At 43.5% G+C, this 27,698-nt stretch overlaps 1 protein-coding gene across 3 annotated transcripts; it reads left to right on the top strand.

Annotated features, from left to right (window-relative positions):
* Positions 1-4: 4 nt before the first annotated feature.
* MAB21L3 (mab-21 like 3) lies at positions 5-26,471 on the top strand. Of its 3 annotated transcripts, none has more exons than XM_080599745.1 (7): positions 5-10,898; positions 14,225-14,365; positions 16,444-16,515; positions 18,750-19,041; positions 21,839-22,020; positions 22,792-22,986; positions 25,210-26,471. In XM_080599745.1, the coding sequence occupies exons 1-7, from the start codon at positions 10,851-10,853 to the stop codon at positions 25,441-25,443; spliced, it is 1,164 nt and encodes a 387-aa protein (XP_080455871.1). In that variant the 5' UTR covers positions 5-10,850; the 3' UTR covers positions 25,444-26,471. The 3 variants fall into 3 exon arrangements, 2 of the variants coding, with proteins under 2 accessions (XP_080455871.1, XP_080455870.1); XM_080599744.1 differs by lacking the exon at positions 16,444-16,515 and having other exon boundaries at positions 3,592-3,613; positions 10,715-10,898; positions 25,210-26,466; XR_013953639.1 differs by lacking the exon at positions 16,444-16,515 and having other exon boundaries at positions 22,792-23,816; positions 25,210-25,302.
* Positions 26,472-27,698: the final 1,227 nt, after the last annotated feature.

Below are 27,698 nucleotides of genomic sequence, written 5' to 3' on the forward strand. Positions count from 1 at the left end.
CTCTACAAAGCGCCCGGGAAACTGGGACTGTCAGTACTAATCAATATATTCCACTATATCTATCACAAATCATTTCTAACAAAAACTGGCACCAGTGGAATGTGAGAATCAGTTTACTACTGGCTTCAGTTGTGCTGATTGATGTTGAAAGACTGAAAACACTTTGGGGGTTTAACATAACAAAAAATTCTGTTGTTGTTGCTACTAACACTTTTACTGGAGGAGTGCTCACAAACAGTAGTTGACATTTACACCCCTTCTTTAAAGGGCTATGCAAATGCAAGAAAACATAGCCCCCCATGTCCTCAGGGACTCTACCTAAACATCTTGTGAATGGCAGAATTTGAACTTCTGTTTTCGTTACCTGGAAGTGAGGTGATAAATAGCTTAAGTACATTTCCTGTCCAATAAATGAATACTACGTGAATAAATAGGACTGTGGGAAATGGGGATCAGTGCTCTGTTCTAAAGTGCTGGTTAACAGGGCTTTCATACCTTTGCATATTCATCATGAATTTAAAGATTCTCCTTAAATAGCTAGTGACTTGAGCAGATGCCAGAGCACTTCATATATCAGTATTTTAAAGTGTATACACTAAAGAAAGCAGGTGGTCTACATGGTAGATAACATCACCGGGCCTTCTGTTATGTTACATTTTACTCTTCCTCAAAATTAAACTATGAACAAGAATCCAGCCAGACTCTGTTCACCTTTTGTGGGCACAGACCAGTGCAAAAGCATCCCTTGCTTTTGTATTGCTCGCTATTAAAAGAAAAACATCTGTCACACTACTTAGAAGCCTGTGAAACTTTGCACAAGGTATTAAGACTTTGAACTCTTAAATGTTTTCTTCATCGCCCTTTCCAAAATTAATGATTAGAATCTGAGACATATACCAGTATCTAAAAATACCTGAATTGCTCACTCTTTGATCTGAAGTTACCAGACAGGCTGTCTTTTACTCTTATTTCCAATTCTTGTGAACATTACTCTTATTTCTGGTACTTGAGATGTATAGGGTTTTACTTTTGTTCTCACTTTTGCTGCTGTTTCACCATGAAACTGATTGAAATACCTGATTTTCAAAGGTGTCTAGTTATGTGCTCAGTTCCCATAGCCATTCAAATTTGTTGTTTCCCCTCTCTCAAACACACTTCGACTACATATGTAGGGAACTACTGGCCTGAAAGGTGGCTGGTTGTCATCTATGGACAGCCTCGTGAGAATATGGAATGCTTATGTGAGCAGCATTTGGGATTATTTACTTTTACACCAACACTTGGGCAGGGTTTGCAAATTTCATTTGCATTGACGCACATTTCTTTTGGAACTGCCAAGTTGGGCTGCCATTAAACACAGCCTTACTTTCCTAGGCATTGTATGGGAACTGGCTGTATCTTGCCCTAACTGGAGCCTGTTTAACTACTGAGCAATTGTGTTGTACTGTTTGCTGGGCCAAGATAAGGAAAAACAGGATGAGACCAAGAATGGGGGAAGGGGGTGCAAGTTACATGTGAAGAAGACTGTGGTTCATGTGGCTGTGTTTTGGTTTGTAGTTGTTAGCTCTAGCCTTTGCTTTTTTTTGAGATGCTTCTGCTGTCCATAATTTTTCATGGTGGTAAGGGGAAAACATCTCTGGAAGCCATCAAATGGGGGGTGTGGAACTGAAGTGCCGTCCTGTGAAGTCAGGGACGTTTTGGTAGGGATGCTTCTTGGTTGGCAATGACAGCCAGTACTGGTATAAATTGTGATGACAGTAGTGAGTATTGCCTACCAGCTACCAAGCAGCTATCAGGTAAAAATACTCAGTCCTTCAAAAAACTAGGTTCAAGTTTAACTGAAGTTCAACCGAAGTAAACTTCTGCTAGAGTAATAGCGTATTTCCCAGCAGTGTGCTTGTGGGGGAGACTCTGCTCTGCCTTTTCCAGCATTGTCATTTTGCATCTTGTTGGTTACACGAGACAAACACTTGTGGCCAAATTCTCTCTGTCTTGGTGAGTAAGTCTCTAATCCTGCTCTATTACTTTGGAGCATCTTCAATGAACAATCCTTGCTGCAGGGAGGAGGGGGAAATTTCAACTTCTTATTGATCAAACTTGGCAACAGCATATAATACTATATCAAACTTTGAAAAAGTGGTTCATGGATGACTTATTCTTGCCTTTTCTTTTTCTAATGATGATGAAGATGCAACTGATCAGTTTTACTGCCATTTGGGGGAGGGAGAGGGTAATATGCACAAGAAAAAAAAAGATTAGCATTCCTTTTGATCTCATTTTCCCTTCCATGTTTTTGCTACTGAGATAGCTAAGATATGACAATCCTGCAATCTGTTCTGCAGCTATAAGCGGGCAATCTTGTTCATTTCTCTGCACTTTGTATAATCCATGCAGTGCCTTGGCAAAGCTACAATGAGGAATGTCATGAGGACTCATCAAAGGGAAGGCTGACTGAGCCATGCAGATGGGTTTACTTGGAAGATTGCAAGTTTAGAAACTATTAAAAGTCTAGTTCAGCTTTATTTTAGTTCAGCTATAGATCGAGCCGTGGACCAAATCCCAGAGCTGGAGTGCTCTAATGTTTGTTTATTTTATTTAGGAGTGTCCGTAGGTAGCTCTCAGGTGCTGCATCTTGCAGTATGAGCATACCCCAGACTCCTGATTCTGATCTTCCAGCTGCTGTGGTTACCAGCCGTAACAGTGGAAGGTGACACCTTTACTAATGTAGTGAAAGAGCTGTCCTGTGGGTATGCCTAACGTAAGCAGAGAAACGAGCATGAGCAGCATATAGATGCTTTGCACAAGTAAAAACTTGTGGTAAAGAAAGTTGTTCAGCGCAGGATGATGCCTCTCTTGACCAAGTGCTCCTTCTTCCAAGATCTGTAAATATCTGTATCCTCACAATGCTTTTAGTAGTACTTGGGTTTTCTGGGACTTGTCCACCTCACTTTGGATGGTGGGTACACCATATAGTACATAGTACCTCTGCACAGTTCCTAGCACGACTGATGGCTTCTCCCTTTTCCCCAGATATAACTCACTATGTTCCCTACTCAAAGCTCAAGCAAATAGTAGAAACTGTAAGAGAAAGCAAGTATTCTGCCTCTGGTTACATCAAGGAGCCAAATCACGACCAGTACAGAGCTCCCTTGTGTAACAGGAAGGCAGTAGGCCTCAATTCTTCAGTGTGCCTGCATTGCCCTTTGTGGAGATCTGCCCTGCCAGCTTGAACCTGCAAGTTTTTACAGTGTCAGCTTCCTGCTCTGCAGTCACCTTTGTTTTCCTGTAATAGTAAAACTGGCTCTTTGTGTTTAAGTATACTTGTATTAAGTATCCTGGCTCATAGATATATTTGCAGTAGATGCCAAATACCCACCCTGTTGTATGTTAAATAGCTGCAGGAGTCAGGCACTTGCCCAAGCCCTTTTTCTGTTTGGGTCAGGCATTCTCTCTGGTTTGATATTCACATTGAAATATTTGATTAATAGCTTGTTAAAGGAAGTGGAGAAAAATCTGCTCAACCCTCTGCAAGCCCTGCCAACACATACATTGCCAGTGTGGTGATTAGGACAAAACCTTTGAGTACTAGAGCTGAAATTGGCACCAGCTCTGGGTAAGTCACTTTTTCTCACCAAGTTTGCTGCTTTCTACAATCCTTCACTCTCATCTATAAATCTGAGCCAATGCAACTTATATGGATCACGGGTTATGTTCAACGAGTGTTTACGCTGATGATGCTGGGCGGGGGCATCTTTACTGAGGTTGGCATGATGTTACAGAGAAACTGAGAATTTCTAGGAATTTAATCTTGAATGCTTTAATCCCTGTATGGTATGTAGAGGAAGGGTAAATTTTTGGGATGGTGTGGCTTTCAGAAACAATATGCACAAGGGTAGGAGAAAGCCATGCTCACAACTGTGGCCTTTTCTGAGGGATATTGGGTTGTTTGAACTGAGAGTCCCTTACCTCCTCAAAAACATTGAATTATAGCTGCAGGTGTTTGTTCTTGTTTGTTGCAGTGAAAGCAGTAGAAGTTTTCTGAACCTTTTCAAATGAGACCTCTCTTGTCCAGTTCTTGCTACCAGGGACAGAATGACCCCGTGTTCCTATAAATGCTGCTCTGCTTCCTCTTCCCTTTTGGCCCAATCTCAGCAAGGTGGTGAAACAGCCCTTCCCTCTCTTACTAGACAACTGGTAGCTTTATTTACCTTGCTTCTCCTCATAAACACCACCCCTTCCCCACACACATGCATCTGCCATCCCCTCCCCTCTCTCCAGAAAAGCCCAAGGAGCAAAGAGATGGCTTTCTCCTGTCACTCGATAGCCTAGCCATGCAACTTTTTCTGCATGTTTGCAGTGCTTTTATGCCAGGATTGTTTTTCCTCCCCAACCCCTGCTTTCAGTGCTCTGAATCTGCATTTAACTAGTTCTAGCCCTAAATATCTACCCTGTGTCCTAACGCTGCCTGGAGCAGATGCAGTGCAAATGATTGACCCTTTGCCCTTTGGCAATTTGGCTTTGACTGCACAAAGCAGCCAATAAAGTGGAAGGGGCTGGGCAGCTGATTATGGGGATTAGCTTGGAGCTGTATAGTTTTATGGTCTGAAATAGAGGAGGAAGTGTTTGCTTAAAAAATGTGATTGTATTCCCCCTTTTGCTGCGTGCTCTTGATGACAATTTTTTAGAAGTTACCAACTAAAAAGATAACCACTATTTGCAATACACAGCATGGGCTAGAGGCTGTTAACTTGTTTTCCAGTGACTGGAATTGGAGTGTGTGGCAATGCAGGTCATGGTCTGATCTGTCTAGAAACCCTTTGATAAGACTTGACTGAAGCCTCTGTTGAGATACTTTCTCAGACAAGGCTGGTTCTCGCTACAGTTTGTCTGCTGAATCTCTTGATCTACTTTGTGGTACATGTATCGTACTTCTAATAAAGTGCATCTCTTTTTCTCACTTCTGCTGGTGCTCTCATTCTTGTCTGTATTTTATCGTTCCCTCCTGGCAGCTGTTTCCCTCAGGGCCCTCACGCTATAAAGCTTCTTAATGATCCTCTTCTCCCCTCCCCTCTCTTCTTTCCATCCAAAACATGCAGTTGTCTGGTCCTTTCCCTGTGCTTTTCTTCAGTCACTCCCTAAGCTATTCTGGTTGCTTCTTCAGCTTTCCTTTTCCACCCTGTTCTCAGTGCCATGTTAGCCTCAAAATACAATGCAGCGTCCAAGTTAACATCCTGGGGATTGCTCACTAGTTATGTGTTTGATATTTATTAGCTGTACGATGTGACACAAGCTGAGAAGTTTGATCAGACAGCTTTTATTGTACATCAGCCCATACTGCTAACAAGGTTGTACAAAACCACAGATGCTTTAATGTTGCTAAAGCACGTTCTGAGTGTGGTGGTCCAGCCCTCTTCATTCCTTTTTGGTTTGTTTTTCACCTGAGTCACCCCCTCCCACACAAATACACCTCCCAGCATCCAGAAGTAGCTCCCAAGGACCAGACTTTTTGAGCCTGGGGGTCCTTCCCACCTGCTTGCTGAAGCTGACCTGTTTATTCTGGAATAATTCTATTTTCATCTAGAGAAAGCAATAGATCTCATGGCCATGTAGCTGTCACTTGCCGCTGAGGTATGAAGCCTAGTTTCTAGTTCTGGCTTCAGTGAACACATTTTTTAATGATCAGTCACTGGATGAAGCACGTAAACAGGGATGCCAATCTGAGTCTCTCTTTCCCAAGTGAGTTTGTGTTGGGAGTGACTGTTCTCATTTAGCACTGGTGATTTATTCAATTTGCTTCAAACTGCCACAGACACAAGCAATAAGTTCTGAATCAGGTCGATTTGGACACAACCATAAAGTGTAAAAATAATACAAGCTAACATTGTTTGTGCTCTGGAGGGCAGCCACAGAAAAAATACCAGCTCCTGGAAGTGCTGTGGCCCAGTCTGATTCAGCCCCTCATATAGACAGAGCATCATTAGAAATGTGCTTATTGTATTGGGTCTTTTAAATTGTGGCTGTGGTCTGTCTGTTCCAGAGTTATTGTGCCTCTAGATTTTAAATCTCTTTCTTGACAATTGAAAGTAATCAGTCTACCAAGAGCTCAGCAAACCTATGCCGAGATCAAAAGTGAGGCAGCTTTTTCTCAGCTGCCATGACTTCTAGTGCTAAGTGTTTTTCCAGTTGCGCTGTGCTCTGCCAAACACCATGTTTCCTCCAGATGCAATTCTCCCAACCATGTGTTTAAATCAGTGAGAGTTTCTTGGTGTTGAATACTTCCTTTTTGGCATTCAGTTCATTTACCTGTGCATATAAATAAGTGCTGGAAGGCTCCTGATGTTATGAATGTTGGCTACAGGTAGTTTTTCAAGATAATGGGACATCCTGATTGAAACAATAGATCTGTCACTGTAGTTTAATGATGTATAAAACAGCGATAGGGGAAAAATATCCTTTGCAGATGTTTAGAAGTGGTCTGATGAAATACTTTAAATCTTGATGCACCAAACTTGACTATTTCAGTGACCTTCCAGAGGACAACACAGGAACTAAGTCAAAATGTCAGTTTTCTTGCCCAATATCTCAGCTCAGAGAGAGCTGATGCAGCCAGGGCTCCCAGGTTCCTGCCTCCTTCACCACCCGTTTAGCTGACTATTGTGAACTTGGAAATTTCCGGGCTCTCTGAACAGCTGACCATACTGGGTACCAGCGGTCTTAGCAATACTAGAAGCTATGGTATGCTTTATATTTGTTACCCTGTGGTTTGCTTCTTAAGAGCTCATGAATTTGCTGTTTAAGGGTGGTCAATGGTAGGTGGCAGCATCACCCATCTCAATAGTTTTCAGAATTGCCTCCATCCTCAGCTAGTTCTCCCAGAGTGATCGTTTTCTTTGGAAACACTACACTGCAGCCTAAAAAGACTCAGTTTGTAAATTGTTCTGAATTTCAAGACTTCCCAGGCCGAGTGAACTGTTTTCTAGCAAAAGCTAGTTGCCTTTCTCTGATACGTCCAGTCTGGCCAAAAATGGAGAAAAGATATCAGGCTTGATATAAACCACTGGAACTGTTCCAGTGCTCTGCTTAGTCTGGAAAGGATATAAACCTTTAGCTTGCTTCATGTGTAGTACAGGCCCAAGGCTAGTGTGAGAACGTGTGGCAGTGAGCACAAGCAGCACAGGCATTTGGAGCGCTTTTGAGCCTGCCAAGTATTGATCAGTGAGGGTTGGGAATGAGTGGAGAAGCATTTCAATTTGTCATCCGTATGCAATTCTGATGCTGTCACAGTGAATTAGCAGCACTTTCTTTTCCCTCTAGCCCATCCCAGGCTTTTGTCATTGAAGCATCCCCTTTGCCCATATCTATTTGTTAAAAGACAACAGGGTGGGGATGGGGGGGAGCTCAAAGAACTTGTGCACCTGAAAAGTCTGATTAAGTTATGCTACTGTGGTGTGAATGGAGACTGAACAATACTGAACCATCACTGCTAAAGACTGTTACAGTGTAAATATGTTATAGGGCATTCAAGCTACGATTACTCATTTTGTACAGTCACTTAATCCACTAATGGGGAGAAAAGGGGTAACAGTTTAAGAAGGCAAGAGGACTGTCAGAAATTATTAAATATATAGGGATGATTTGTTTTGGTAGTCTCTCTTGACCCAAGTATACACTTCAGCTAATGCAACAGACTTAATGCCTCTGGTAATTAGAGCAAGAAGTGACGGGTCATCATTAGTTACAGCAAATTAAGTGTTGTATTTCATCTGGAAGGCAGCGTCTTCAACTGGGCTTATTTGTTGTCACTGCAGATCATGTGTGAGTCACAAGTGGTACACTGGGCTAACTCATTTGTGTGATTTAGTAGAGGCTTTTTAATACATGCTTACTGTTCCATATGAGTAGTTTTTCCAGATAGTTTCCAAACAGCAAATGCCACAATATTGGACTTCCTTGTACAGCTAATGCTACTGTTCTGATTTACGTGACGTTGGTGATTTTTTGTTGTTCTTCACGTTTCAAATGATTTTTGATTGTATGTTTGAAATACGTTTGTCATATCTACAGAACTAAAGAGTGAAGAAAGGAAAGCTAGGCAAGCACGAAAAGTGTCAGTAGCTGGTAGCTTCAGAAGACACAAGAGCCAATCTAATACCGTTTAAGGTATATATCAGAATATTTGTATGTGGGTTTCTCAGACCCACAATCATACCTAATTCTGGATGTTGCCAAAGGCCTGAATGAAGATAATCTATCATAGGTTCATTATAGTTGGAGGTATTAGGAAATCCTTAAATATTCTTGGAGGAATATCAGTAAGCAAATAAGGTCACAGGTACAAAACAAACGCGGTACAAAGGAACTAGAAGTGAAGTGACCTTTTCTGTTTGTGTCTTTGCATCTCCATGAAGCAGTTGTGAGCTTCTCCCATCCGCTCAGCCCCCAGTGGGCTCAGCAGTCAGGCTGACACTCAGGAGAGCTGGAACATGTGGCCATGGCTGGTAGCTCTGTGAAGGGACATGTCTGGGGCAGGCCATGGCATCCCCTGCTCTGGGAGTGTTACCTGTATGTGAGCAAAAAAGCCACAGTTAGCAAATATTCTCCTTCAAGGAACAAAATATGCCTTCTCCTGGAAAAAGGAGTGTGTAAGTAGTATGAGGGGTTTCTTTGGTGCTTGTCAAAGAGTAAGGAACAAGAAATAGCTTTTCTTCATTCCTCTCTAAGACTGGTCCAAGCAAATTAAGCAGCACCAACCTTTTTTTACCTGGAGTAAGGAGTTCTTGGGGTTGAGAAGAATTGTTTTATGTTACTTTTTATACTGGATTTCTTGTTCCTTCTTCTTCAGCCATCTCCCCATGTGCCCCCTTATCAATAATGGTAAGGGAGAGTTATTTACTCTCCAGATGGAAGATGCAGGCAGGAAGTGTTGCTCAGATCCTTGGACTTGAGCGTAAACTTAGAGTTGAAATTAAATATGTTTGGACATTGAAGAAAAAAAGAAAAGGAAAAAAAAAAAAAAGACAATCCAGGTCCCAAGACCTTGTTGTCATCTTCCTTCTATATGAAGAAGGGGAGCTGGGGACATCCAGGCCCTCTTGGAGAAGTGCATCCCGATGGAAAAGGATGATAAACTTAAGGTTTGTTAGTGTGTGCAAGAAAAATGACCAAAACCATGTTATTTGGGTATCTGCCAGTACTTGAGACTCTGAATCTCTCTGCTTCCTACTACATATCTGATGTTCTGAGTATTGAAGTACTGTATGGTCTCAAGAGTTTTAAGGAAGTTGTCTTCAGTACATAAAATACCTGAGGGGGCACAAGGGAGTTAATGTATTAGGGACATATTTTTAGACAAATCTGACCTTTTTATGTCTCATTCTCCCACTTTGCACACTCTGGACTTAATCCCCTCCAGCCTGGCCCTATGAGTCCTTCCTAGGTTATTTCCTACCCTCTTTTAGATCCTGCCTTTCCTCTGGCTTTCCTAGCAGAGCTCTCATACACTGCTGGCCCCTCAGGTAAAAGAGGCAGTAAGTCTTGAAATGAGAAAGGATGAGGTAGGGCTCCTGAAAATTGAGGGCCTCATCTTTTTTAGTGTCCAGCTCCCATGGAAGCTGACTTGGGAAGTAAATGCCTACATGTGTTTGTGAATATTCCTCCAATCCCTCAGTAAAAAGACAAAGGCAGATGCCTGGGAGACACAGAGAAAAGTTTGATTTGTGGATTCTGGGGGATCAGATGTCCTTAAGTATTGGTACTCCATTAATGTACTTGCATTCAACTCTTAATAAGGGCCAATGGTCACGAAAGATAACCAGCAACAACAGAGCCTACTCTGAGATTGCACCCAGTGCCTACCCGAAGTGCTGCCTTTTTCTAGCTGCTGCAGAGGCAATTAGTCAGTCAAGGAATGTCAAAGTTCAATTTCCGGGGGAAATAATGACTTTACTGGAAAGTGGAGTGTGCATTCCTTAATAAGGGACGCTCAGCAGCGTGGGATCCCATCAGTATACTCAGCTGCTCCTTTCCATGTGCCGCTGTACCCTTTTTTCTAAAAGCCACCAACCCTCATTGGATCAATAAGTCCTGATCAATTGTTTTTCCCTCTGAATTATCCATATGGGGTTGTTAGCTGAGCTGTTGGCAGAAAGAGAGACAGCTTTCTGTCTGTTTACTGTAAAGAAGGCAAAGCAAGCTACAGGAGGGGACAGGCAGCAGGGTATTTACTGTCAATACAGCCGGAGAGAGATAGGAGATATAAGGAGAGGGGAGCAGAAGCTGCAGACTGCAACCCCAATGAATGATCTGAGTGTAAAAATTCAGTGTAAAAGTTTCAGATAGAAAGTGGGTGGATTGAAGTCAACAAGGGATAACAATGTTTAACAAGTGGTTTAGTGAAGGGTTAGAGAAATAGGGAAGTGCTTGTGGTACGGAATAATAATACTGTGCTCGAGCCTACTGAATCTGCAATGCAACCTGAAAGGCACTTCTAGACTTGCCCTGAGACAAAGCAGTAACTGGGATATTTTTGTGTGTACCTGCATGCAAGACAAACCATTTAAGAGTAATTGTAGTGAGATAGTAAGAATAATAACGATTGAGTTTAGAAAATAGTAATTGGAGCTAATTTTCCTAAGCAGCCGAGAGTCACCATCGTAACTCAGACCAGAAAAAAAGGCATACTTCTCTGCTTCTCTCTCTCTTCTTTCATCCGTAGAAGAACTAGGTGTTCTGAGCTTCACGGGGCAAAAAGGCTCTGAGCAGCTTGCTCCGAGTGTCCCTCTACTTCCAGATGCAGGCAAACGAGTGAAGAGTGAATTCACACTTTAGAGAGCAGCGAAGACCATCTTGCCATGAAACCATTCACAGATGAAGATGTAGAAATCTACATCCAGAGCAAGGTAAGGCTTTATCTGTCCAGATTTTCTGTCTCCCACACTAGGTGTTGATTCTGAAGGGTGCCAAATCTGACAGTTAGTTGCTTGCCTTCTGTCTTCATTTTTTTGAGACAAGACTGGGTGAAGTTTCGTGAGAACTGTATTTCTAATGAGATGTCTAGGTTTCTATGCAGAGTGTTATCAGGGATCTCAGCTGGTACCCCTGTTTTCCAAGGTTCTCCTCTTTGCCTTTAGAAGTCTTGAGTTCTTGCTCCCAATTTTGTAATTCCATATGTGAGCCTGGCTGTAATTGCCAGCATTTAATCTAAGGAGAGGTCCTTACCTCTTTCCTTGTCCCTTTGGACTCGGCTTGACAGAAACAACAGCAAAACCACAATAACATGGGCTGTGTCTTAGAAAGATGCATGCAGGAATCGGAGAGAGATGGACACAGTTAGAATTCTTCTGACAGTCTGTCACCTTAACTAAGGATACTTCCCTGTTCACCATGACTAAATAGCATGTCTCATTAGCACAGGCAGGCTGGAGCTACATTTTCTATTTTATAAGGTGTTCCAGCACTCTGTTGTTTTTTGGTGGTGTTTGTTTTTCCATTATGAAAAGAAGTAAAACACAATAAAAATAATCCACAAAACTGTACACTCCAATAAAAGTAATTCTAAATGAGCCATAATATTTTATTTTGTTAAAGCTGATGTGTTTCATCACAGTGCTTAGCTAATTTCTGTTTGATTGTCTGTTTACTCCTACAAAATGCAAGACACTGAAGTGGAAAAAACATTTCTGAATCGAAAACTATAAGGCTATCTTTTCTGAAAAAGAATGAAGTACTCTAAAACCATGAAGGGGCTGGTGGGAAAGGTTTGTTTTCTCTATGGAAATATTTTGGTGACAAGCATGTGTATTTCTTTGAAAAGAAAACTTTCATTTTCAACCATTCGGTGTTTTGCTCATTCCATCAGAATCTGTTCAGTGATCTATAATAGTGAACACTTCTGTAAAGATTCATAAAGCAGAGCTAAAAAGGAGCCATGTGCAGGAAGACGCTCATATGACTGCCATAAGTACAGGGAACAGAGGCAGTGTAGTTAAGTGAGGGTCGTAACTGCATATCTCATCTTCTGCTGAAAATCTGTTTTCTAGCAGTCTTCCAGCTCAGACAGCTTACTAGTTTCTGCCTGATCCCAAATCCTCTGTCTAAGCGAGGTTGTTCAACCTTCAGCTAGCCACAGCTCTGCCTGCAAAATGGTGCTGTTTTTCAAAACAGGTCAACCACCTGATGCAATGCATCTTTGTGATTCCAAAGATTTCTTCCTTATCCCACTCATCCAGCAGAGGAAATACTCAAATGCATATCTAGCCAAGGTGACTGGGGTAAATAAAAACAAACCCAAACATTCTTTGCAGTCCCCAGTCAATCCCAGTTCTGTTTCTTTCCTCCACAATAAAACCTTAATAAAACCTTGTTGTTCTGGCAAATTTCCAAGGTGAAGACCTAGTGATGGGAATGCCAATAGGCTGTAGAAGTGGCTGTTTTGTGAAGACATGTCTCTTTTCCCAACATGTTCCCTCTGGTGCTAAAGACATCTTAGATAAATGCCTTGGCCTTTTCAGAAGCTGCATTCGCTCACTCATTCTCCATCTTTTGATTTTTATGCCTCCTGTTCTGTAGGAAGTTTATGTATCATCCAATGGCAGATTAGAGAGGTAATTGGGATTAGCAGTGGTTAGCCCCATCTGTCCTCTGTCATTTATTCTTTAATCCTTGCCTCAATGATGAGGAGCTACATGCAAAAGGTGTTTAGTGCTACCTCCCTTAAGTTTTTTGAGAGTATGTACTCTCCTAAAGTTTCCATGTCAACTGCTGTAGTCTAGCCAGTAGGTGATAAAGGCGCAATTAAATGAGGCCAGGTTGGGTTGTATGGATTCTACTAGGATACCAGAGATAGAAAGAAGTGTGTCTAGCAGGTGCCACACAGAGATAACATGGCATGAGCAAAGAATAGAGGGGGCCATCCTGGACCTCAGCTTGAGCTGACCAACAGTGATTGTATACTTTAAACAGAGCCTGATTTTTCTGCCTGCAGGCTTGTAGATGTGGACAACTTTCTCTACCACTCATACCATTTGATACTTGTTTAGCAATTCAAGATTATTGGTCTGCTATAAGAACTAAGGAATTCTGGACAAGCTAACACATGGAAGAGAAAATAGTTACTGCTACAGATGGAGATGTGCTGTAAATGAAATGAAGAAGTGATGAACATCGGCTAAATTTATGTATTTATTTTTTTTTACCAAGAAAAAAGTACTTGTAAACTAGTTAAGATAGTCTCAAGGGACAAGACTGAACTGGAGTGAGGAGGAGGGTGGATTATTAGGGAAACTAACGGGTATTTTATAAACATAAGGGACTGTGTGTTGTTAACACAACAAAAAATTGGGATGCCAAAGGTAGATGAGAGCATAGCAAAGGGAATATGATGCTGCTGTCCTGATGTATTTCCCACTTGCAAGTACTATTCAGGCTTAGCAAAAATACTGTTACTTTTGTTGGCAGGGGAAGGGGAGAAGGAGTGTATTCCAACTCTGCTCATTAACTTCTGTGTTAGTCAATTGCTCTTCCTTGGTTAATTGATGTTAGGCAAGCAGTTGTCCATTTTCACCTCAGACTTTCCACTGAAATAATTTTTAATAAATAATTACACTACTACGACTTGAATCGAAGGACTATCCATCAAGTCACACAAGCACCTACCCATCAATGGAACCAGCTTTGGAAAGAGTCCATGTCACCATCTAAGAATGGACTCTCGTTTGTACTCAGATATGAAGACAGTATGGATATTTTCAATGTGCTACGTAGGCATGTAAGCGCTGCCACATACAGCTGCGATTTGACTAACACACAGGGTATCTGTTATTCCTTAAGTCAGCTGTTGGAATGTAACTTACTCTGGCTCTGAGAGTAGCTAGTACATGCAGGGGAATAGCTGGGTATTCTGGATCAAAAATAGATAAAGAATGAGACTGTAGCTAGTTGCTAGCAAATTTATCCACGTAATGCACTCCTTCCCTTCCATCCATTGGTATTGGCATGGGAATATCAACTAATAATCAGCAGTCTTGAATATTGGCCCTTCAATGTTCACTGGCAAGAGCTCTGTCTCATGGTAAATTAGTTGTAACTATAGGGAACAGTAAGTTTTTATTCCCAGTGCAGCACAGGCACGTATATTTCAAGGTACTCCAATGCAATTGTCTGTTTTCCACTGGAGACAAAGACTGCAGTTATCTGTAATATGAAGTGTCTTTTTTGGAACTGACAGGTGGAACCACGACATTATCTGGTTTCCAAAACAGTGGAGGAGGTGCAGAAAATCATCCAGCAACTGACCACAGAAATCAGCTACAAGGCCACACGATTCCAGGCTATCTCCAACTCTGGCATTCACAATGAGAATATTAAGGTATGAACAAGAGATCTAGTATGGACTCTGCAGCTAGTAGGCACTCACTAAGTGATTTTCCATTGTTTAATTGTCTGTAGGATCAGGTACCTCACCCTGAACACCACAGACAATATGTTGACACTTCACTGTGGGAATTCTAGTGACTGACTGGATCATACTGACTTACTCGTGGCTATCTTACAACTAGAGGAGCATCAAAAAGGGCTGGGTAAATCAGGCAGAGCATTTTTACACAGCTGCTTATTTTACAAAGAGCCTCTATTGCCAGAGCTGTCATCTGCAAGCAGGAGCCAAAACTCTTTGAGAGAGTGCTGTACAATTTTTTTTTTCTTTCTAACGTTAAGAGGCAAAAATGCTCATGCTTTCATGAGCTATGACTCATATTTTTCTCAGCTGGAAAACCTGTCAACACACTAAAAAAAAAAATAAATCAAAAACCTTTCTTCTGCTTGAACATAGGAAATTTCTTCAGAAATAAATATAAGTATATATATATATTTTCTTGGTCATGGATTAGAACTTCCTTTTTACTGGGAAGAAATATGCTTATTAGTGGAAAAAGTGAACCACCTCCCTGTTTTAAACCTTCAGATCCCAAAATAATAATGTCCTGTCCCAGCTGTGACAAGAGAAGACTGGTTATTTCCTGTGACTACAAGAATAACTACTGTAAGGTTGTAAGAAATAATCAGCAATGGCAACTTCAGATGAAAATGATCATTTTCTTATTCTATCTATGTCAACCCTTACACTAAAATGTAGCCACTTGCGGATCAAAGCATAGCATGTGAAAGCATGAGGCAACTTTTACTGCTGTATAGGATTGAAAGGGGAGAATTCTGTGTTGTGAAGTTTCTGGAAGGGCATGGAGATGGAGACAGAATAGTGTCATCCAGTCTGAAATGTGGCTACTGGGGACAAACATTCATATTTAGATTTTTTCTGTAATAGCATGTATCCCAGGGCACGTGGTCTTGCCAGTAAGAATGACCACAGTGACACAAAACAGTGCCACGTCCTGATCTATGCGTTTCTTAGTGCCGTAGTCTGCCATCCACCTCTCATATTGAAACAAACCTGCTTGGATAATGATGTCTAACAACACCAGGGTCAAGATAAAATGGCTGTTCTGGAAAACAGGAAAAAAAACCAGGGCAATCTATTCTGAGCAGTAACTTGATTTTATTGTAGACTGGTCTGGACAATGTCTGCCTAAAAGAAATCACTGAAATATATTTTCTTATAAAGTGGCAGATCTGTTACTTATACTTAACTGAACCCAGCACTATAAATCTGTGGCAGTCCTACTTGGAGGGCTGGCTAACTTTGTGCTGTAGTTGTGGGGCAACAAAGAATGGGTTAACGAGAAAATATTTTTGGCTTGGTCTGTTCTGTTTCCAAAAAAATAGAATCTTTAATATTGTTGCCAAGATAACTCACCCTAGAGGAGACTTGTGTCAAGGGAAAGCCAGTATATTAACTATTCTGTGTTTAATTTTGCAACATCTTTTTTCCTGTCAAGTAAATTTATGGTGACTTTTCAGAACTTCCAGCTTCTGGTTAAAAGGAATTAATTTAACTTGGTTTAGGGTCTAGATTTTTTGAGAAACTACAAGACTCCTTTTAAATATCCAGGGCTGGGTGGGGACTTGTAAGAAAGGTTATAGATGTTCAGTGTTTTTCTGCACCCCAGGGGCAAAACGTCAAAATCTTTAAGAAGAGAACTTGAAATAAAGCTCAGACGAACAAAATTAAATATTTCACTTTAGAAACTTTCAAGTGTTTTAGCTGTGGCCCACCATTTTTTTGCAGCTGTCATCCATGTAGGGCTGATGCAGAAGCTGTAGAGGCTTCGGTAAGGCATAAGGAGCGGGTTGGTGTCCAGAGTAATTCCTAGTACAGCACTGCCCAGCTGCACCGCCAAGTGTTCAACTCTGTAATCCTGGCATGTGGGGGGGATTTTCCTTTAACAAAACAGGCTTGAAGGAGGCTTGCGGCTTTGCTCTGTGAATGAATGATGTGGCACATGCTTTCTCTCTGTTCTGTGTACTTCTTTTCCTCTCTGCTTCTCTCAGGATCAGCCGGCTTTACTGGCCAAGTGGTCAGCTATGCTTCGGGGGAAGCGCCCATTCCACCCATCCATCCAGGTACAAAGCCTTCCTGCCACCTGGAGCCTGCTTCCTCCTCACCCACCCTCTTCTTCAGACAACCTCACTCTCCTAACCCATCCTCCCGTGATTATCTCAGCTTCTTTGCAAGAGGTTTTCTTTTTTGCTGAAAGCATATATATTTTATTTCAAACCTAACGCTTCCACCTCTGGGATATCCCAGCCAGGAGTGCAAAACTGAGTCTGCATTTAATTTGCTCAACAAGCTGCAGGCAGGTTTTTAATACAACAGGATTGGCTGTAGGTTACATGTCCCAGAACTGTCCCAGAGGCTCTTGTTCCATCACCCATGACTTGTTTGAGGCCTGTGGTCTGCATATGCCGTTCAGGACCATTGTGTGGCAGAGCACGGGTGCAGACTGGTATTTGTCTAGGCCATGAGGACACCTGCTGCACAGCCACCCAGCCTTGCAGCACCATCCCCTGCCTCGTGATTTCTGCTATTTCCTGGCAAGCCCCAGGTGGAGGAGCCTCGTGACTGGTATTTGCAGGCAGTTGCATAACAGCTGCAGCTCTTCCCTTTAAAACCTGTTGGGTGGCCATTAAATACCATTTTTCTACAGTGGTACTGGTTTGTTGTTCATTGTTCCTCGGTAGGGATGGTGATGTATTTGGCCTTTGCTGCATGTGGCTGAATTTGGTCCAAGCACAGTTCTCAAAGTGATGTGTCAGCCTGGTCGAGCAGAGCTTGCTCTTGTGTGGTGCCCAAATTAGCATTATGACCTAGGGCCTTTCTCCTTGTACCTTCAGCCAAGATAGTATTTCCCAACCTGTGGCATGCCTGTAAAGCTAGTTCCCTTCTGATTTTGTGTGGGGAGATTGCCACCTGTGTGGGAGAAAAGTCAGATTTGGTACAGGAAATAGCACAGCCTGGGGCTGAGCTGAAATGGGGTTACGGGTCCATCGACATAAGGTGTGGGTAGGAGGCCCAGAAAGCCTGTCCAGGGCTGTTAATGCCTTGTTAGTGCCCTCAGGGCCGTGGGACCTCTGCAGTAACATTTTAATTAGGCTCAGTTACCAGGCAGACTACCAGAATGTTTTGGGTTATTACTGGGGAATGACAAGGGTGCTGAATTCACCTCGAGGTAACCACTTTCCAGCAACAGCCGTCACCTCACATCCTGATCACGCAGCGGTTTCACCTTATTAATGCCAGTGTAAGGTGGGCTTAGTAGTGAGTGAATTTGAACTGCTTCTGAGTCAACACCATGAAAGTCTGAATGAGCTTGGACACCCACTCTCCGCAACTGGAGCCAAGATCACCGTATGCTTCCAAACTAGTGTTGGACGATGTCTGGCTGTGTCCTGAAGCAGCCTGAGGCTTCATGGTGTTTGTGTCTCACCTTGTTCGCTCTTCATAAATACTGGTTGAACACTGCTTTGATTGGGAAATGATCCTCGAAGCGAGGCCGATAAATCGTCTTGCAAACAAGCCTGCTTGTGGGTGTGTTATCCACTCATTGCTGTTTCCATGCTTGCACTGTTTCTGGCTTCTGCTCAGCAGGAGATGCAGTTTCATACAGTTCTGGCCAAAACCCGGGTTTATTTCTGAGAGTGCCTCTGCCTGTGTCGGTGCAGGCATGCCACTTGCCTGCTATCTCTCTCCCTTTCTCAAGGCAGCACAGCTCTTCCCATCAGACAGAGCAAAAGACTCGTAAAATGAAAGGGCCACGGTCTTATTTTATTAAAGTCTTTAGGTGGAGTTTGAAAAAAAAAAAAAACACCTTTTGCCATAGTTGTTACTACTGTTGAACTCTAGGCTTATCTCTAGTAATGATTCTGAGGGAATAACTTTCACTATTTTGTTTCCCAAGGCTGGATGTCCGAACAAGCTCTCTGCTGCTCTCCTGCTTCTTGGAAGCTGCTAGCTATTACATTTAATGCAATTGCAGACTAGAAATAACAAGGAATGGGGTTAACTATGGCAGATGTGGTGGCAAATCAGCCAGTGTGCTCTTGTCTTCTGTGGGCTGTGGCTGTTGCATCAGACTCCTTTCACAGGACAATTTCCTCTTACTCAGTGTACCTCCAAGGTGAACCTCAGACAGGCATGGAACAGGTCCTGGTTGTTTTCACTTGTCCCTATCACACCGTGGTTTTCCTTCCCTCCAAAGCCCCCAGTTTTACCTGTTATTTCCTAAACCCTCTTTTGCTCACTTCAGGCCCATGGATCTGCCCTTGCCTTCTCTCTTAATGTCTCTGAACTCTCCTAGGTCTTAGCACCCAGCCAATTCCTCATCACAGTCCCTCTGCGTGGCCTGACCGGGTACAGGGAATGCCAAGTGCGGCACTGGCGTTATTACACCGTGCACGGAGCCAAGCTCCTCTCCTCCGTGCGGGACCCCGAGGAACTGCATCAATGGCTAGAGGTGGAGCAGTTCTCAAAAAGCCTTCAGCAGTGGCATGAAACAGACGTAAACATCGAAGGCGATCTGGTTCCAGCCAAAGTCCTCGTTGTCTTCCGGGAGCTGGTGGAGAAGTCGATTATCTCCTGTAACCTCTCCAGTGAGTTTAGTGGGGACACCTGTAAGGGGAACTGTCTGTCTTCTGCAGCTGGTGGAGGGGAAAATACCACACACACAAAGTGTTTGGGCCATTCACATGATCAGAAGTTAAAAAACAACAAACCCTTCGAGAATCAAGGACCCTCTAGCCTACTGCAGTGATATAAATGTAGACCTGCACTGAAGACAGAATTAAGTAGTCAATAGGCTCTTCATACCCCAAATCGTGCTCCTTTCTTAGGAGTCTGGGTAAGTAAGTTCTCCATCAGCATCACCTTCACAGTTCAGCCAAGATGCAACACAGATTTTCAGAGCATTTAGGAATTTGTCTGGGAAAGTCTTTTTATTCTGCTGCAGCATCTACAGTATGTCTTGACTAGCAAGAAAAATACTGTAGGAAAATTGGAGACAGGGAAAGCCCATAAGCTAGAGGAGGCAAAAGTGCTTGAAGATATGTGTAGGGCAGATAATGCTCTAGGGAAAGCTTAGATGCCTGTTCATTTCCAGCATGGGGTGGTAGGGACTCATTAGGACTTCAACTTCAAGCAATGTCTGTTGGACAAGTACTGTCATTTCCCCAGCGCCCAGGCTAATCCAGAAGTGTTCAGCAGCTATCATGGAAGTTTGCTTTCAGTAGTGGTGCTGATCCTTCTGTGAGCAATTCCAAAGTGCCTGTGTATTTCCTGTGGCTATTTATACTGGAAGTGCTGACATAATGCAATCAGTGGTGCATGCAACATGCTTTCATAGCTGTGACATCTGCAGCAAAATGCTGCCTGAACAGTGATCCTCATATTTAATTCTTAGCATCCTAGAGGCATATTATAGACTTCGCCTAATGAACACATGGCTTTGTCCAAGCCAAATAGTCTGTGTTCATCTTTTCACATTAAGACACTGTGACACAGTCAAGTTCAGACTATGGTGCCTTTTCTCACAGCGTGTTTCCAGGATGACTTTATTCATCAGCAGCCTGATATGGGTCTTCTGTGTTCCAAAGAAACAGGACACGTTTCACCTCCTCTGATTGTACTCTGAATTTTACTCACAAGAGAAAACATGTTAAAGTCAAGCTCAGCTAAATTATTGCATTCTTCCAGGAAATGTTTCTTATGATAGAAGGGAAAAGGGTGATGTGAATAAAATTCTACCATTGAGGCTCACAGAAAAGGTCAGGTGAAAAGGGCTTTTATCTGAAGCTTTACTTATGTGGAAGTCACTGTGTTGAGGTGGAAACCTGACATTGTGTCTAGAAGCAGTTCATCAAGTTGTTGAGCCAGGAGATGCACTTCAAAGGGACCTGGAGAGTGAAGTCTGGGGTGATGATTCTGATTCCTTTTTTGTAAGGAATTCTCCTCTGGGAGGAGATGGAGACAGAGGAGATGAACTGAGATGGAGTCAGGAGGAGTAATTACCATTTTTGTTTTTGTGAAGAACAAACTCCCTTCATTCCATGGCTTATCTAAAGTTACACAAGAATTTCCACGTTTCATAGCTTCCCTGCTTTTTAATTCTTTAAGCACCAGCAAAAACTGAGTATTTGTGGTGCCTCACTTGCCATTGGTGGAAAGATAGGTAGCACAGTCATGATACTTTTGGAAATGCTGTAAATTTACTTATGTGCTGACACAGCTATGGCTCTAATGCTCTTCAGCTGCTGGGGATCCCTGCTGAGAGCTTGGTAGCAGTGTAGTTCCTGTTTTGGTGCCAGGCTTGGCTCAGCAGGGAAATAACACAGATTTTACTGAGGGTTATGAAGTTCTAGTGGGAATGGATTCCAGTGTGCTTTTTGGAGGAGATGCTAAATTGCCATTGGGAGTAGGCAGATATTTCCTCAGTGAAAGCAAGAGTTGCCATCCCAAATGTTCTTCACTGTCCCTCAAGTCTGTTGTGTGGGTTCCTGGTGGAATTGCTCCCTAGCCCATGTCAATCAAAACGAGGTGGATTAACACACTACTACTTAAACTGCGTATGGTATTCTGCTGTCTTTTACTTTAGTGGGTTAGAGCATGATCACGCAATTGGCTCAGACGACAAAGCTGAAGGAGCAGTGATCCGTCCAAAGTGACAGGGAAAGATGGGACAGAAACTTTTTCCATGAACACAGCAGGACCAACAGGAAACATCTCACTAAGCACATTAGTTGCAACTTTCATTCCTTTCTTCTCTCTTCCATGAAACGTATTGTTCCCAGTGAGACAGGCAGTTAACCCTTTCTGTATGACAGCTCTGCACAAAAGGCAATAAATTCTGGCACTGGCTTCTGTGCAAGTGCATCTCCAGAAAAAAAAGAAGAAAAAAACGTGCATACCCCACAAAAACATTCCGAATGACCAGCGAGGGTAAGTGGGGGTACACATTGCCAGTGAGGGTAAGCATTCGGTCTGATCACAGGTCCTCTGAAGGACTGAGGACATTAAATATGAAATGTTCATCTGGTCCTCTCTAATCAAAAGTGTCGTACTGCACCATTTGAAATGCTGGGTTGCACCAAGCATCAGCTTCTATTTTAAAGAAGCTGATCCTAGGACCTTAGAGGACCCACAGGGGAAAACAGAAGCATGGTAATTGAATGCAAAATTGAGAATCTAGTTGTTCGTTTGCTTCCTGTTCTCATTCCCCAGGGCAGACTGAGATAAGTTTTGTGTGTGTGTGTTCTCCTTATGTCATTGAAGAGAGTGTTAAGACCAATGGAACTGCAAGGCCCATTTTGGACGTGGGCACTAGACAGCCCCTTGCTTGGCTTGTAGAAAAGGATCTTTTTACCTTTATTATCTTCTCCTGTTGTTCCTTAACAGGCAAAGTGATGGTGCTGGAGAGCTTCAGCTCAGTAGTCCGGGTAGCTGTGGAGACATCAGAATCCCAGGTGGAGGTGGAGCTGGTCCCTACTGTGGAGATCCCAACTTGCTGGCCTGGGAAAGCCCGGTGGCCTCGCTGCCTTAAGCGTTGGCCTTCCCAGGAAAAAGTGCAGTGCATCAAGGTGAGCAGTATAAAAAGTCTGTGCAGAAATTTACCTTGCAGACATCTAATAATGGTTTCCCAAATGAAGGACTGCAGGGTGATGGCATGGTTGAAAGATGTACTCCCTAGAGAAGCAATATTTCAAGTTATTCTGTCAGATTTTGTTGGGAATTTTTTCCCCTAATGGTGGTGAATTCTGTGAAAGGAAAACTGAGTTAACTGTCTATTGCATGTGTCTCTTGAACACAGCTCTGGCCAGGTAGCTCAATGCATCTTTCTTGCTGTTCTGCTCCGCCTCGTGTAACCCTTCTGCAAATCGGGCACTATCTCTCAGTTGTTTTTTTTCCAGCCTAATCCTGTCTATCCCTACAAAGCTCTTGGCTGGATTCTGGCACTCCAGCTCATCCCCAGTTACCATGTTCCCACAAGTCCAGTTCTGCCTTCCAGTCCTGGTCCCCTCTCGTGTATGACCTGCTGCTTCATGGCACAGTGCCTGCAGATCTGTGCCTTGGCTTTAGTAGAGCTGCTTGTACTGCACCTGGTGGCTCTAAAGCTGGGTCTCCTGGGAGTAACTGATGTCACCACATGGGGAAAAAAAAACCAAATTGCATGCTCATTCAGTTGGGAATTATGATGGGAGCATTACCCATGTTTGCTGTCTCTGTTAACCCTGTTTAGTACACCATGCCCCACTTTGAGAGATGTCCCACATCCTCTTTGTAACATCGCTCTGCATTGCTCAGAGAAGTTTGCCTCAGATCTGGTATCACATTTCCCCTTTTGTCCACAGTCTCTTGGATTTGACCTTTTGGCCCGCTCCAATTATCACTGGCAGATGTGCTTCGCCCGTGCTGAGCATATGCTCATGGAAGGCCTCGATGAAGATGGTGGTTGTCGCATGAAGTGCTTCAGGGTCATGAGGCAGATGAAGGAAGATGTCTGGTGTGCTGGAAATAAGCCTATCATCACTGCTTATCACCTTCAGGTAGGCATCACCATGATAAAAGATACGGTCTCAGATACAGTCTGGCTTCTACCTGGCAATGTCAAAATGTCACAACTTAAATCCCTGTAGAGTCTCCTATGTAATTTCTAAGGTAGTTGTTAAAACTGCCATACCACTTCATTGCTTTCTAGTGGTAAGAAGTTTAATGAGCACGCGTTCCATACTTCAAAAAGAAACTAAATCCTATAGGAACATCGTGATTGCAGAGATGCAATTAATGCTGGACTTGAGGCACTTGCTCTGTCTTGCCTTCACATAGTCATTGCATTATTGTTTTTGTGTAGTTACCTCCTACTTCTTGACTACCCAGCCATCCATATCCACGTATCTGTCTGCAGCAAAACTTGTGCATTTGTCTTTCTGGATGTGCACCAAACAAAATTCGTTATTCATAAATGAGGGGCTAACTGCCAGTTCTGGTATTGTTTTACCTGGGGTGAGAAGGGAAGAAAGGCATAAAAAGGTGGTAGCGTCCTCCCTAAACATTCTTCAGGATTCAAGATGGCTTCACTTTATAAACAGCACTTGTGAAGAAGGGACAGAAAGCCTCAGAGGACCAAGTAAGCACATTCGTTGTGCTTACCCTCCTAGGAATGACGTTCACCTTCTGAAAGACCTACCTGCAGTTTGAAAGCCACCTCTGTGCCTCTTTAGACAGTTGGCAGCTCAGGCCAGTTCAGTAAATGCTGGGGATAGATCACCTGCTTGTCACCTAACTGAAAAAGCAGCACTATTTTCCTTGCCTCCAGAAACTTCATTGTAACAGCTGCCCGTGGATCTTGCTGAAGTGGTGTTAGTGCTGATGAGAGGTAAGTGCTCTGCAAACCTCTAAGGGGCAGCTTTCACTGAGCTACAGCTTGAATTCCTCACTACGTCTTTTGTTCCCTGGCAAGATTAAAAAGAAGTCTTTGCAGTTATTGTGGCTGTGAATAAAAAACTGCTCATGTTTGAAAAGCTGTCTAGGAAGAAATTCCTCAGCACTACAGCTATTGCAAGGCCAACTGGAGGGGGAAAAAGCAGGCAAACTAGAAGATGATGGCTTACTTTGGTGAAATTCTACCTCTGAAGAAACAGAGGAATTGAAGGCTGTAGTTCAGCCATGTCTCACAGTATCTGTGGGTCTATTTGGGACACTGAATCTGCAGAAGAAAACTGGGATTAAGAGGACACTAAGGAACTTAGTGGAATTCTGGCTCCCCAGAAGGGTGACTTTGTGCTTTTAGAACTGGTTTGTCAGGTTGACTACAATGGTCAGTATGGCTTTTTTGGTTCAGTAAGTATAAGTACCTCCAGAACATTCTTCTCAGTCACAGGAAAGTCTGTAAAAATGCAGCATGGGCAGCGTAAAATTAAATCCCACAATAGCAATAATCACGTGCATTTCATTATTTCAACTACTGATTTCCTAAATGTAATATCACATGAAATAAACTTGGGAGAATAGAACATAGCACATGCTGTGCTGCGCGTCAGAAAACAAACAAACAAACAAACAGGCTGTGTTTGACCAGAAAGCAAGCCCTCCAGCTGCAATAATTGCTTGGAATCCCAGTCCACTTGGAAGGCAGATCTGCATGCATCTGCAGCACAAGTATGACTGGATCTAACAATTATGCTAACCTAATTGTTATTCTCTCCCTCCTTGCACCTACTGTCTTCCACACTTGTATAATAGGGTATTTTAACACCTAAAACACCTGGAATTTCTACAGTGACCCATGCTGGAGGATGGTGAGGTTGTCTTAGCAAGACCAGTTTCCTTGGGCTCCTGCAGCAGTTAATGGAGAGGGGCTCCTCAGGGGGAGAGATCCTTACCAGGAACATCACAGAGCTGCTCTGCCTGATCCCATGAGGAAGCTTTCTCTCCCTGTTAACTTTCTGAGGATCCTGAGAAACCTGGCTGGCCTTTGTGAATCCCCCTTCCCTGCCTGCTCCTGCTCTCAGTGCAGGATCTTCAGGATGTCCCGTGAGGTTTACAAGGCAAAGGAAATGGGATAGCCATGGGGAGGTGAGAGGGCTTTGCCTTGGGCTGTTGGTTGTGATCTCTCTGTCAAAGAAACGTTAGCACAGGAAGACTGCAGTGCGAGCCTCTTTGATTTCCAAGGCTGCCAGCCATTTACCAGCACTAAAATTGCCTTAGTAAGCTCTGTGAGCCCTCAACAGAACCTCTAACACCTCTCCTCTCCCATCTGCTTCTTGCAGACAGTGCTATTCTGGACGTGTGAAAAATACCCACGCACCAAGGATTGGCGCTGCTTCCGCGAAGCCTTCCTGAGACTGGTGCAGAAGCTGCACAAGTGCGTAAGCCAGCACTTCCTCAAGCATTACTTTGTCAAGAACACCAATCTGCTCAAATACGCTAACACCAGTGACCTGGACGTGATGGCCAGCAAGCTCGCAGTCTTCTTAGAGAACCCTGTCTTCTGCCTGGACTGAGGCAGGGGAAGGCCTCCTTGCCCCAACTTCGAGCTGTTCCCCCACCTCTTCTCCCCGCTGGTGGTTGTTCTCCGTGTGTCCTTCCAGTAGATGTTGCAGCTGGCTTTCTAAGACAGTTGGCACATGCAGCGTGAAAGAGACGCATCAAGCTGGCAGTGGTGGGCGGTGAAAACTGATGGAGGTATCGCTTGATGCCCAGCCGATCTAGCTCACTTTCAGCAGTGACAACCTTCCTGGAAGCTACAGCCCGTGAAACCCAGTTCTGTGTCAGTCAGAACAGGCAACTGCCTTGTTCTCTGCCTCCAGTCTTGTGGCATGCAAGCAGAAAGGCGTTGCAAAGACGTCTCACCCTGCTGCCTCCCCGCTGTGTAACCTAGCACACGGGTGGCGGCTGCCTCCCTCGTTCTCACGAGGACGCTGTGCTTAATTCCCTGCCAAGCTCACAGGCCAGCTCTGCAGAAGAGCAGAGGAACATGATTTCTGAGGTGTATTGAAGTTGGAAGCTTCCTCTGAGACAGTCTGTGATGCCTCCATCTACAGTTAAATGGGATCCTGCTCCAGTACAAAGATAACCACGCTAGTAGCCTTGAATAGCTCAAGGGAAGCAAGAGGAGGAATGTTGGTTTTTGCTGCCTCCTCATTTTTTTTCTCCTCCACCTCCATTTTTCCTCTCATACTTCAAATATATTTTCTTCATGTTTGCCAGTTCTGTTAGTGCCATAAAACCAGGGGGCTCTGCCAGAGCAGATTTCACTCACACCCCCAGCTCCATCCAACAGGCTGGAGGAGGAGTAGGTTTTTCCCTAGTTTTTAGCACCCATATCTTTTTGGGTGGTGTACAGAAGAATGTTTTTCAAAGGCTCTTAATTCCCAAACCCTCCATGCTTTTAATATTATGTTAGTTTAAAAAGAAAATCAGTTTTAGTATTTGAAAAGAACAGAGTTCTATAATAATGTTGTTTTTAATGTTATTAAATCACTGAAACTAAACCAAAGTGGACTTTTTTCTTACACCTGTGCAGGAAAGTAAATAAGTATCTGCTTTGCCAAGGGAGGTGAGGTGGCAGGGGTGGGATTTGCAGCCCGTACTCCAGGGAGCTGCTTCGGTGGGTGGCCTGCAAGAGAACCATCTGTGGCAGAGCATCTCCCCCTTGTGTCAAGTTGTGGTCTAACCATGCATCTTTAGCATAGTCTCTGCTTTCTGGCTTTGCTTTTTAACACAGGAGTAACTCTTGCAGGAGTTACTTTATCTCATATCCTAGACCAACATTCCCAAAGTCCAGCCCCTGGGTCCCTGGGGTCTCACCCAGGCTTCTGAAGACTTCCCATCTCACCAGTCCGTTCCACTTGCATTTAGGAACTGTGTTGTATGGGAGTGCTGGTCCCAGGCTCACAGCTGGTTACAGGCTCAGGAAGGATTCAGGAGAGGATGCAGAAGTCCTTACCCACCCCACCTCTAGGAGCACCTTCCAGGAGACCCAGAGCCACAGTTCCAAACTCTCTGCTTGAGACAATCTATTGCTTTCTATTAAAGAAAGATCCCCCAAATCCTGTATGAGCGTAATCTCATTGATGCATTTTCCCCTCCTGACTTCACACAGCTCTAAATGTTAATTTAGGACAGGCAGAGCCGGGCTGTGAGGTCTGCAGGGTATGTAGTGATTGCTGCTGGGTTATCTCCCATTGCTCTGATAAAAAGTAGCTGAGAGATAACTGAGAGTTGTAGCGCTCATGAGCCTGATGCTGCAGGGTCTGGCTGAGCTCCTGCTGATGGGTTCTTACCAGACTGCTGTGGCTGAGGCCCTGCATCTTCTCTATATCTCTTCAAAGCCTTTGGCACAAATCTACACAAACTTAGGGTGCACAGAATTTCAAAGGCTAGGAACTGTGATGTCAGCTATCTTCAAAATGACTCTAAGAAAACAAGAGGAGGCACAAGACTGGATATTCAAAACAGATTTTGTGCCTTGGTAAAACATATGGGGATCTCGCATGGTATTCTTTTTGCTGCCCATGCTTAGTCTACAAAATGCAGTAGACCTGATGCATACCAGGTGAGACTCTCACTTCTCCCCTTTTCCAGAAAGAAAGGATTCCCCAGTGCCACATACTGTAATGTCACATTGCTGTAGCAAGAGGAAATGATGCCAAAGCAAATCTGCGAGGGAGGACTGGAGGTTAGTGCAAAAGGTTGGTGCCAACTCTGCATGGATCAATGTGCGTATGTCAGCATGAGGGCAGCTACTAGAGAAAAC

The sequence above is a fragment of the Anser brachyrhynchus genome, assembly GCF_964034855.1.
Source record: "Anser brachyrhynchus genome assembly, chromosome: 1".
Taxonomy (NCBI): domain Eukaryota; kingdom Metazoa; phylum Chordata; class Aves; order Anseriformes; family Anatidae; genus Anser; species Anser brachyrhynchus.